This window comes from Hippichthys cyanospilos, chromosome 8 (assembly GCF_059441005.1).
Source record: "Hippichthys cyanospilos isolate Australia breed blue-spotted pipefish chromosome 8, RoL_Hcya_1.0, whole genome shotgun sequence".
Taxonomy (NCBI): Eukaryota; Metazoa; Chordata; class Actinopteri; order Syngnathiformes; family Syngnathidae; genus Hippichthys; species Hippichthys cyanospilos.
This window is the reverse complement of record NC_142376.1, coordinates 4941873-4954390: the sequence shown is the minus strand read 5'-3', so window position 1 is coordinate 4954390 and position 12518 is coordinate 4941873. Positions and strand designations below refer to the sequence as shown.

The window sequence follows — 12518 nt, the reverse complement described above, 5'->3', positions numbered from 1 at the left end:
TCCCATTTCTTCAAAAGAACCAGGAATTACCCATAACTCTCAAGCATTTCCCAAAGGCATGCGCATTTCTTGGATATGAACTCGTAAATATTCAAGACGTACGGATGGTTATTTGGGGTAAGTATCTCCAAATACATGCAATACTTCGTGATATAAGTTATTGTCTAATAACCGTGGTCATATCTGCTGTATGTTTCAGAAGTCTTCTTATCTTTTATGCGAATAAACATTTAGAGGAAGGGTTGTTTGGGCTCTCAGATCTCAGCAAAACTGCGAAAAGTGAATTTCCCGTGCTAAATCCCTGAACCTCCAAACCGCATCCGGCAGCCTTTACGAGCTGACTCGGACAAGATGTTTTCTGTAAAGACTCGTGTTGCAACTGCGGATCCAATCGCGTCAGGGCCAGTTCCCCGGGCAGGCTCATCCTGAACGAGGGGACCTCTGGAGACTCTGTCAAATAGCATGTCTGCAGAGATCCTGCCAGCTTGATAAAGTAGTCACTCTGATGTTGTGCAGCACACTTGAAAAGGCTAATTACAGAACCAATCAATCCCCCAGCGCAGAGTCAGGGCTGCGGCCTGTGGGACTGTCAAGTACAGTTACCTTCTCTCTCTCTCTGGCGCTATTTCACCCTCCATGTGTCCCATTTATCTGCTTCCTTGGTCTTCTCACACATACTGTGTAGACCCTTTCAATCCTCTGCCCCCTTCTTGTTAATCTCATGATGATCTTCCTTTTTACTCCTCCATTGGTACAATGTCTGAAATTGCTAGCCGCTAACTGCTGGTTGGATGCTTATGGTTTTTTGGGAATAACACATCAGATGAGGAGTAACCCAGATTATATCCAGGAAATACAAATTTCTGGTTTAATATGTTGAAGAACACCCGGGTTACGGCGCTGCTGGCTGATGTTTTTTTCACAATACGAAGTGGGGTACTACATATTTTTCCCGCTTTATACTGTCATGACCTGTTGAGCTGGCTGTGTTTATGTTGTGTTGCCTCCCTCTTCAGGCGTTTTTAGGTAATCGCTCTTACTTTCTGTTCGAACTGTTCAAACTGCCTGCACTGCAACGCTTCACTAAGATGCTATTGTTCGGCGTCACGGTGTCACTAAGATGCTAACATGCTAAAGACTTGATCTCGTGTGAGTGCTTACAATATCGTATTTATTCAAACTTTAATTGGTTAGCCATTGGTCCTGAGATTGAGAGTAATTTTAAAGGGAGAAGTAGAAGATGATTAGTATGAAACGAAGCTGGAAATAATCAAGAAATACGAACAAGGCTAGGCTAGACTACGCTAGGCTAGCACCGCTAGGGAATATGGCTGTAACTAGCTCAAGTAACATCACTCCAAAGATAAATAAGTCCTTTATATATATTTTTATTTATGATGTTATCTAATTATATACTAGTATTATATATATAAGTAGCACTTAGTACATGGGTAGTTTACATGGGTTAGCTAATTAGCTTAGGTTTCTATTGCCCGCAATACGATGATTTCGCCTCACGATTCAAACTCCGGAACGGATTAATTTCGTATGGCTGGGGTCCACTGTATTCCCTTAGTCTGCTTTTCCAGCGGCCAATCTCCCATGATCACCTTTTATGCTTTTATAGAGCTCTGCACCACAAGTAAGTACAACTCACGCTAATTGGCACTAGCAATATTAGCTTAGTCCAAGCGTGCAGGAACACCAAGATCTACTTTTCCAGCATCTAACATACCGCAGTCTACTTTTTTTTTGTGCTTTCATACGGCTCGGCTCAAGTAAAACGCACGCTAATCCGCCTTAGCATTATTAGCTTAGCCCAGGGGTCCCGAAACCTTTTTTGCCCTGAGATCATTTTTTCCCAGCAGCCAATTTCTGGCGATCATTTTTTTAAAACGCCTATTTCTTCTTTTGCAAAGCCCGTCGAAGCTAACAGCAGATCCAACATCTCATCCATCAGAGCCCACTTCCATCTTCATCTCCGCCTGCGAGGCGTTGCCGCGCACAGCCCGCTCCCCTCCGATCGGCGACTCATATATCGACACGCCGATGCGGCCGTCATTATTTATTTGACATGCGCGCCCGTGCTCGGGAAGCCTTTTGCTTTCCATCCTGCTTCCCGTTGACTCGTAATGAATGCGGCGCGGCTGCATTGTTGCTCGCAGCAGGGCCTTTTGATGGATTTGAAGATTTACAAGCTTCATTTTAGTCCAAAACACAAAGCGCATTGCCGCCCGTCCTAAGGACGCGCCGGCAATATGTGCGCCGCGATAACCGGGGACACTTTTATTAACTTTGTTTGAGTTATCATCCCTCCCGGAATCGCGGCACTCGCTTAATATCTGCCCGGAGATTATCTAGGAATGGCTGCGTCGACGTTTTTTTTTTTTTTTCCCCCCTGAATTCAAATCTACACGCTCACTTTGATATGCGCATTCATTGTTGCATTTTTTTTTTTTGCTACTCTTTAAATAAGATAAAGAAGAGGGGGAAAAATGCAGTGATAACATGGGCCATGGGCTTTTTATTTTTTTTTCCCCAAATATTGCAACGCTGTAATTGCGTATTTGAAAAGGCACTCCAAGTGAAGTGACAATTTCCTGACCGGTCAGCAGAACAGAAGATGAGCCAATCCTGTAGACCAAACATTTCATTCATGTCAAATGTCAATTTCAGTCCTAGTCATTATTTGTCCCATTTCTCTCTCTCTTTTTTTTTTTTTATACATAGGAGGCGAGGCTACGGCAGGCAGGTGAGTACGTGCATGTTGTGGTGTGGCCACTTTTCATTCTATTATTCTTATCTGCGCTTTGCTTTGATGGAAAATGTTGAACAAGCGCAAGAGCGGTTCCTTAAAATGGAATAGCTTAACAATTCGTACATTCATACATTTTACTTTTTCATTCCTGTCAAAATTTCCCATGAGCACATCTTTAGTTTTCTATCTCAACCCAATTAACTCATTCAATCCCAAAGACATATTTTTTACACTTTAAAGTCGTGGTACTTTTTTTTTTAATACATTTTTCCTCTTTGGCTGGAACTAAAATAATTACTAAAACAGTTAAGTACCTAGTAATTGATTATCTTCAGTACTCAATTACATAAAATAATCAATCTCTTTTCTAGAAAAACTCCGAAGGGAATTTTAGTATTTTACGTACTTTAAAACCTAAGGTAATCAATTACTTTAGACATAAGAATCTTAAGTAATTGTAGAATTTATTCACTGAAGATAATTGATTACCTTAGTACTAACAAACAGTAATTGGTTATTTTAGCTCTTATTTCATTTTCATTTAATACATTTTATATATATACACACACATATATACATACATGCTCTTAAGTAATTGATTATACTCAGTACTTATTGACCTAAAGTAATCAGTAATTTAATGGTAATTTAGCTCCCAAAGTAATTGATTACTTTGTCATTAATCAACCAATAATAATTACTATATATATATATATATATATATATATATATATATATATATATATATATATATATATATATATATATAAAAAATGTATATATATATATATATATATTTTTTTTTTTTAAATAATTAAAAAAAATTATTAATTAATTAAAAAAAAAATTAAAAAAAAAACAAGAGTATGTCTTTGACCGTTAATAAGTAATTACAGAGAGTAAAAATACTCGTTAAGTACAGAAACAAATTGAGGCTTTATTTTCCGTCATTGATTGACTATGAAAAAGCATTATCGCACAAAGGGTGCGTTTTTTAACTTGAGTTCCCCAGTCCTCCACAAAACTTCAACTTGTGCGTCTTATCAACTGCTTCTGTCTTTTTTTCCCCTCAACTTTTCATCCCTGCTTGATAACAAAGACATTTCAGTGAATAATGTGTTGTGCCTTTTCCCGCTTGAAGCATTAAACTCCTGTTTGTGTCTCTCCCGGCGATCTCTTCCTTCCTTCCTTGCGTCACCTTCGTCTTCTTCTTCCTCGCCACTAATCATTTGGCAGCATCAGCAACTGCTGAGACCATCTCTGCTGAGGCCCGAGGTAGAAAGGCTTGCCCTCTATTTTATTCCCCCCATCCTTAACTCACCCCGTTGTTGCCGGATCTGCTCCGTCTGCATCTTGCGCACTTCCCCTCTTCGTCAAAGTCAGGCATTTATCTCTCTCAAACGCAGGAACTCTCCATGGAGTCGGGCATCGACCCAGGCCAAGATTACTACACGCAGGACTACTATAATTATGATCAAGGGTGAGTATGCAAAAGCTGCCGGTCATCTCGTTTTTGGGGACGAATGGAGGCGACCTCTCTTGTAGGCTCATTGGAATCGAACTAATCAGGGTTTCAACTTGGAGGGCACGTAGGGATGACGTAATAAATAAAAAATGCAGAATTGACCTTGGAAAAAAGTGCAGACGATATTGCGAAGACTCTGCAGAGCATTCGCAAGATATCGGTGAGGAAAATGACTTTTTTTTAGTTTGGCGTTGGGATTGACTGACACATTTTATGAATTAATGATGAAAAAATTTAGGTCTATTATTACTATTAAATTATTTTTTCCTTCCGAAAATATGTGCGTAAACGAGACGTTTTAAATTCCGCCCTGTTGTGATGTCATACTGTAGCTTATTTACATAACACCGCCCCCGAATTGAATGTATCTTTGTGTGTGACTTAGCAGGTAGGGTGGGTGAAGATCCATCACTTTCAAGCAATGGTCGATTATAGTGTCTGAAATTATATATATATATATATATATATATATATATATATATATATATATATATATATATATATTACTGTATTTATACTGTAAATATGTCTTGCGGTATCTTTTCTCTTTTTATTAATAACTGATACCTATCTGAATTCATGTACCTCATAATAACATCTATAGGACAGCAGGGCTTGATAGATCTACTGTAATTCTTAAAATCTCCAAGACAAAGTGGATCACTCGTAAAAAAAAAAAAAGATAAAAAAAAAAAAGCCACCAAATGCAGTCCAGTTTCTTGGTAAGCGACGATAATCATAACTCCCCATTTATCAGGCCCCATCTCTTTTAAAATCTGATTAATTATGCTTTCTTGTTGGGCTCATGGGAAATACGACGGCGTCTTTCTGATTAAAAAGCGTTTCAAGTCACCAATTACACCTCCCGTACGGCATGAGACAGGAAGCGCGAGCCACCAAACGGGTAACAGCTGCTGCGAAAATGTTGGATAAAATCCCAAACGATTGCAGGTGACTCTTCCTACTTGGGGGACTTCAATTTGCTGCCTTTCACCTCGCTGAAAGAAAAAACGTGACGCTTTCAAAGGGGTCCACGTCGCCAATTTACTTTGGCTAATGAGTGTGATCATCAGAGTGACGAGATACCGTTTGATCTGTATTTATTTGCGGGGCGCACTTCAGCGGCTTAAGCTTTTTAATCCGACAATTCGAGCCCTTGGAGTCACACGTTTACTGGATATTTGAAGTATTACCCGCAATGTATTGAATTCTACTTCAGCTCATTAACGATATAGTGTGTTACCAAGGATATACGTACATAGTTTCCAGGTCATGTTTGCACATTGCAAGGAAAAAGCACATTTCGATCTCCTCCTCCCATCAAGCCGAAAACTCCCCGAAACCATTCCCAGAAAAGGCCAAATAAAATCAGCGTAAAATGTCTGGGGATCCAAAGGTAGTTTATAAATTGCACATGGGATAAAACGCAGACTGTGGTTTTTATACCCGAGTGTTTAATGGGCTCTTAGGCATGATTTTACTGGTACACGAGCTTCCCACTTGAGCATGTTTGCATTCTTGAGATGTATTTGATCCTTGTTACAACCCGTAGCAAATGTGTTTCAGCCTTTTCAAGAAATGTTCTGTAAAAGCACTTGGGCCTTTGCACAGAATGACATGCTTTTCCTGGGTTGTTGTCAATCCGTTTCCAAGGTATGACCTCCCTCAGTATGGCAGCAGGAGGAGGTTGATTGCGCCGATGTACGATGAATACGGAGAGGTGATTATGGAAGATGACGGTTATTACTACAGTCCGCATGGCCCCGAGGTACCACCTTTACTTAAATGTGTATTTTGTGCATTTTGTGATCGTAAAAATGTCAAGTGTTTCCTGAATACAATGCGTATTGTTTATTATTGAACGACTCAATGTGCTCAGGCAGTCTAACGTTATGGCCTAATCAGCAGAAAAAAATGACGAAGCGAATATCGATGTCGTAGGGACGAGGTGGACGAAGGGGCCGCGGCGGCGCGAGAGGTCGCGGTCCGCCAAAGAGGGTTGCATTTAGGGACGAGGAAAGAAGCGAGCAGGCCCAACCGGAAGCCGACGGCGAGCCGTCCAAAGCTGCCAAAAGGCTCAAATCCGTCATCAAACTCAGTAAACTGCTCGCAGCCGGCAAGAGGGGAGAGCAAGCGTCTGCTGCCGCTGGCCCATCTCCATGGAATAAAGCCAAAATGCTCAAGATGTTCGGCGTCAAGAAAAAAGATAAGGATTATGCCAAACTGATGTCGGCCCGCCGTATCGACAGTCTGGAGAGTCTGAGTGATGGGCCTTCGCCTGCGGGACCCATCGACAGCAAGTCGAGCACTCGCAGCCAGCTTGGCAAAGTTTTGAGAAAAATCAACATCGGCAAGAAGTTGCAAGCTCGGAGAAAGTCTCAGAGTAGCGTTAGCGTCACAGGCAGCGAGAGGGATGAAGAGGCCTCACAAGTGACCAGCGAGGAGGAGAAGAAATCCAAAGTGTCCATTAGTGTGACGGAAAGTGAGCCGGAAGCAGGCACAAGTGGGAGCACTAAGGACAGGACAGGCTCAGATGATGAATCCTCTGAGAAAAGCAGTGTGGACAGAGAGTATCTGAAAGTAGATTTAGATCGGGATGACGCCAACGAAAGTACCGTGGATTCGGAAGAAGAGCCCGACCGAGACCCGGGTGATTCGGACGACGAGGAAGCGAGTGAAAAGGAATCAGTCACCGAGAGAGACTCTGGTACCGAAAGAGAGTCGGGATCGGAAAAAGAGTCAGAGTCCGAGAAACCGTCAGGGACAGAGAAAGAGTCAGAAACCGAGAAAGAGTCAGAGACCGAGAAAGAGTCAGAGACCGAGAAAGAGTCAGAATCAGAGCAAGAGTCGGAAACGGAAAAAGATTCAGAGTCTGAAGCCACCAAGGCTTCTGAGTCAGAGAAAGGAACAGTGACGGCAACAGAGAAGGACTCAGAATCAGAGGGAGAATCAGACGAGTCAGAGGAGGAAGAGACTGCCGGTAGCACCAAAATCAGTGGGTCTACTACCCACTCATCCATAAGATCATCAGCTACAGAGACTAGCAAGCCGAGCAGCGAGAGTGGGAGTAGGCGAAGTAGTGGTAGTGGCAACGGAAGTAGGCGAAGTAGTGGTAGTGGCAGTGGAAGTGAGATCAGGAGTGAGAGCGGTAGCGGAAGTACAACAAGTAGAACCGCAAGCACCAGCAAATCCGCCTCTTTATCAGGTTCGAGTGTGAGGTCGTCGCAAAAAACTAAAACATCAGGAAGCACATTAACATCTGAGAAGTCCGGCGAGGAGCTCAGCGAGGCCGAATCGGGAACTGGTACAGTCAGTGAGGCCGAATCGGGGTCGGGCAGTGAAGGATCTTGGTCGAAAGGGTCCGGTCAGAGAAAAATGTCCGGTTCGGACTCCATCGGCGGGTCGTCCAAAAGCAGTCAGGTGACTGAAGAGAGCTCTTTAGGCAGCAGGAGAAGTTCCTCTGGGACCGTATCCACCAGCGGCAGCCTGCGCTCCCGAAAATCTGTCCTGACGCACAGGACTGAGGGTACAATCACAGAGGAGAGCGAAGAAGAAACGTCCGAGACCGCCGATGAAAGCAAAGAGTCCGCCAGTGATATCAGCGATGACGCGGCAAGCAGAAGGTCCAGTGTAGCGTCCGGAGACCCCGGATCATCGGCCTCTTATAGCGGCCCCGCATATCCCTCCGAAATCAGAAGCATCAGCGGCACTTCTGAAGAGACGTACGGGGGTTTGTCACCAATTACCGAGGTGGACGAAGACGCCATCTCCACCGAGAACTCTTCAGGCGGCGGCTCTGGTTCCAAGGCCAGTAAAGACTCGGGAGGAACCGAGGCGACGTCGGATGCGGATTCTGAGTCCGAGAAGGACCTAACAGCCTTCTAGAAAGCACGGTTGTCATCGTGACGTAAGAAAACATCAAACGATCTCTCTGCATGGAGTGAACTCATCACTTCTTTCTTCGTCTGAGTGTCTCCAACGTCAGCCGAAACTGGTGGCCCCTCGAGTGTGCATTTATGTCTCTTCTTGATCTTTATTGTTGCGTGAATGCTGACAATCAAAGATTATTCCCGGGATCTGTATCGTCACCGTTACACCGCTTATTTTAAAGTGCGATCTCTCAACACTCAAACGCAATCGAAGAACAAAACCGAGCTTTTGGGAGCTAGTTAGCAATTACTTCACTTATCAATTTTAAAAAATAGGAGTGATTTTCCTGGAGGATCTACTGTGCAAAATGACGACAATATGGCACCTTGCATCATGGGATAAAAATGCATGATACATAAAAATAAAACCTTACAAATTAGTATCAAATAATATGTACTTAATTTTTGAACGTACTCAAATAACATAGGGAAAATAGCGTACTATAAATAGCATTTTTTAACTTGCACGTTGTGTTTGTAGCATTTAGCTTACAAGCACATTCAAATGTATTTCCAATATGTTCATTTCGAATGTACTTGCAGGCTAAAATGCTAATTAATAATGCATTTTTTTTTCCATAATACCACAGGGTGTTGCTTTGTGCACGTACATACCCCATGGCATTATGTGAAAAAAAAGTCAAGCATATGATAAAACACCATATAAAATACTCATAAACAATGTTTACTTCCGTAACGATGGTAAAAATAATATGGTGATGGTAAAAACGCAATAATATATCCATTACATTTATTAATGGGGAATATTTACTTACTTAATTTTTCAACCTATTTGTATAATCTAGGACAAATGCCAAGAAATAAACTTTTTTTTAAATGTGTATGCTGTGTTTTTAGCATTTAGCTTACAAGGACGTTCAAATAGAAGTATGTTTGAATATATTTGCAAGTATGGTAAATGGTAAATGAACTTTCACTTACATAGCGCTTTTCTACCTTGGGTACTCGAGTGCACGATACCAAAGTATAAGGCCCAATAATATTGTCCCTCCAGTCCTCGAGGGCCGGCATCCTGCATGTTTTCCAGTTTTCTTTCCCCAACACACCTGATTCAAATGATTAGCTCATTAGCAGGCTCTGCAAGAGCTTTAAAATGATCCCAATTATTTGAATCAGGTGTGTTGGGGAAAGAAAACTGGAAAACATGCAGGATGCCGGCCCTCGAGGACTGGAGTTCGACACCTACTGTATGCCCAATATTGAGTCCCAGTTATTTGATTTGTTTTGCATTTCACATTTTTTTTTTTTTTTTAGCATTCCTACGTAAATCTAAGGGACGATTTCTCGTGTGGTGATATTCTGCTTGCTGCAGTGCCGGGACTGGACTTTGATTTCAAAAAAATCCCCCTTTTGCGCCTGTGTGCATCCTCATCTCTCGGTCATACTTCATGAAGCCTCCTTGCGAAACTGACGGATGTTCTTCTTCTCAGCTGGTGAGAAAGAAGCGGATGAAGCTGGCCTCGGATCGGGAAAACGAGACCACCTCCACCGGAGAGGAGAGCTCCTCGGAGACGCAGCGCTCCCGGACGCCCGGCGTCCACAGCAACATTAACGGTAACATCTACCTGGCCCAGAACGGAACTATAATTCGAACCAGACGGACGCCCCACCCCAACAACCTCAAAGTGGGTTCCCAGTTTAAAAAACTGGACAAGCTAGGCGTGACTCACGAAGAGCCCTCGCCCATTGTTAGCATCGAGGGCCTGGACGCCGACGCGGAAAACGAGACGGGGACGTACGTCCCACCCGGCGTGGATATCAACCTCAACACCCGGGCTTCCAGCGGCTCGCTCGGCTCCGGCCCCAACGGTCTTAAAAGCTCCGGCTCCAAAACCAGTATCGCCAAATCGTCGCTGGGCAGAAACGGCGGCGAGGAGCTGGAGACTTCGGTGGACAACCACAAGGGCAGCAGGGAGACGCTGCCGGCCCACAGCGATCACACCGTATCGGACGAGGAGGAGTTGTGGATGGGACCTTGGAACAACCTGCACATACCAATGACCAAACTCTGACTCGTCGGCCCCGATTTGCCTTTCATGTGTGACTTTTCTTTCGATTTTCACAATTAACTGCGTGCCTCGACTGTAAAATCGCCCCGCTCCGATTTGTTTTTCATTCGTATCGATTCGACAACGAATCGACAAAGAGCTGCGAAGCGATACGGGTGGACCGTGATTCGCCTTTTTCATTTTGTACTCTCGGTTGAGCACAAATCATTAGCCTTTTTCAGAGTGATTGCCTTTTTTCCTCTTTTATTTCATCGCATCAGTCACTGGTAAAGATCTTTAATATATTAACAGTTTATGATGAGAGAAGCTCTAAAAATACGATCGCTAAATATGATGAGGTCATGATTATTTTCAAGGATTATTTTAGAAGGGATTTATGGAGATTTATAAAAAGTATATATCTACAAAATTATTTTCTGGATTTTGTATCAACTCGTGATGGAGGCAGACGTCCACATGATTGTTTTATCGCTGTTTTTCCGCAGCAAATTACTGGCAGATGGCGTTGTTTTGCATATTTTTAACGACAGGATGCATTTCCGACGATTTCATCAGTAATGTCAGCAGGGATGAAAAAGATGGAACGGTGGAACTGCCAATGTGATGTAAACAATTTTGGACGGGCAAAATCATTTGAACGAATTTGCAAGAACGTTAAACGTACTCGTAGGTTAAATGCTAAAATCGTATGCGTTTTTTTTCGGTAATGCAAACCAATCATTTTACGTTCCCTGTCAGTCTTTGTGTTCCTTTGCGATATACGACCCACTGCAATCGTTGCATTCCGTTGCAAAAATATTACGTTCCCTTGCAATCTGTGCGTTTTCCACCCAAAAATTTTACGTTCCTGTCGATTTTTGCATTCCCTCGCAAAAACATTACATTACCTTGCGAAAGCTTGTGTTACCCTGAAAAAATTGTGCGGAAACACAAATCTTTGAGGGAATTAATAAAATTTTTGTTTTTTATCAGAGAAAATGTTGAGTATTTAATTCAAAATTTAACGCAAATTTTTTTGTTTGTTTTTTTTAGTTTATTTTGTCTTTATGTGTGCGTCCCTAGCCTTGTGCGTGCACAAGTAAAAAAAGGTCTACATAATAACTACGTTTGAAATTTTTTGAAATAAATATTGCAAATTGTTATGTTTGACTACGTTTAATCGGAAGTACGCTTGAACATACAAATATGTACGTTTTAACGTATATACTGTACATTATAACGTACTTACAAATACTTTCGAAGATACGTGCCACTAAAACAAAATCCACGTACGTTTGAACATACTTACAAATATGTTTAAACAATTTTGTTAGTCCAAAATATTTACTCGGCATCGCCAGCTCCACGTTTCCGTAGTGGCTCACACCTTGTACGCGAATGTGTCTTTGTGAAAACTTGAGGAATGCTTGATTTTTTTTTTTAAGTGACTTCTTAAATTGCACAATAGAGTGAAAGTTGAATAAAAGGTTGCGCATTGCCACAAGTATTTTCGTGTTGTCGCTTTGTGGCAAGTCGCCAAATTTGAGTGCCAGCAGGAAGTGCGAGAGGGGAAAGTCTCACTTTCTCAACTTGACTGTCTGTCAACCGGCACCAAAAACAAACAAGGGATCTCTCGAGTAGATTCCCTTGATTTATTGCGTGACACATCCAACATGTGGAGGACGACATTAGCCTTTCATTCGGCAGTCAATCACAAGCAAAAGCTCTGCCAATCACGTCGGCGGGGATCTTTTGAAGGCGGATGTTCATAGAGCAGCAGGAGGCGAGCGCCAATGTGGAGTTGCTTCAAAAGAGCAAAGCTGCAACTAGGTCACGATCGGGAACCCTGTTCAACGCCGCCATCAATTCTGCTCTCCTTAAAATAACCACACAGGGGGGAACTAAGGATTTACCAGATACGTGTGAAACCTTGACTCAATGAATTTTGCACTGGTTGCAGTTTCTATGCTTATTTTGGGGGATTTTCCTGTTTCTTTTTATATGATGACCTACTAATCAACAGGTCTGCATCTGTTCTGAGACAGGACTGTAGTAATGGAATCTAGAGTCAGACTCGAGTCCAGACTAGGCACAATTCTTCGTCGTCTTGGACTTGACTCAGTCCTGTAGAATATGACTCAGATTCGTGTCCAGACTCGACACAAATCGGTGTTGTCTCGAACTTGAATCTGGGTCCTATGGAATTTCACTCAGACTCGTGTCCAGACTTGACACAAATCTGTGTCGTCTCGAACTTGGCTCGGGTCCTTTGGCATTTGACAGACTCGTGTCCAGAC

The 12518-nt window shown here is 42.6% G+C and overlaps 1 protein-coding gene across 1 annotated transcript in view; it reads left to right on the top strand.

Annotated features, from left to right (window-relative positions):
• Nucleotides 1-9216, top strand: part of LOC148419908 (protocadherin-15-like) — a 226850-nt gene extending 217634 nt beyond the window's left edge. Inside the window, exons 35-39 of the mRNA XM_088421421.1 lie at nucleotides 2731-2752; nucleotides 3995-4033; nucleotides 4165-4238; nucleotides 5937-6051; nucleotides 6225-9216. Of these exons, the coding sequence (XP_088277547.1) occupies nucleotides 2731-2752; nucleotides 3995-4033; nucleotides 4165-4238; nucleotides 5937-6051; nucleotides 6225-8168 (2194 nt within the window). The 3' untranslated portion in view covers nucleotides 8169-9216. The remainder of the gene's footprint in view (nucleotides 1-2730; nucleotides 2753-3994; nucleotides 4034-4164; nucleotides 4239-5936; nucleotides 6052-6224) is intronic.
• The last annotated feature ends 3302 nt before the right edge of the window (nucleotides 9217-12518 follow it).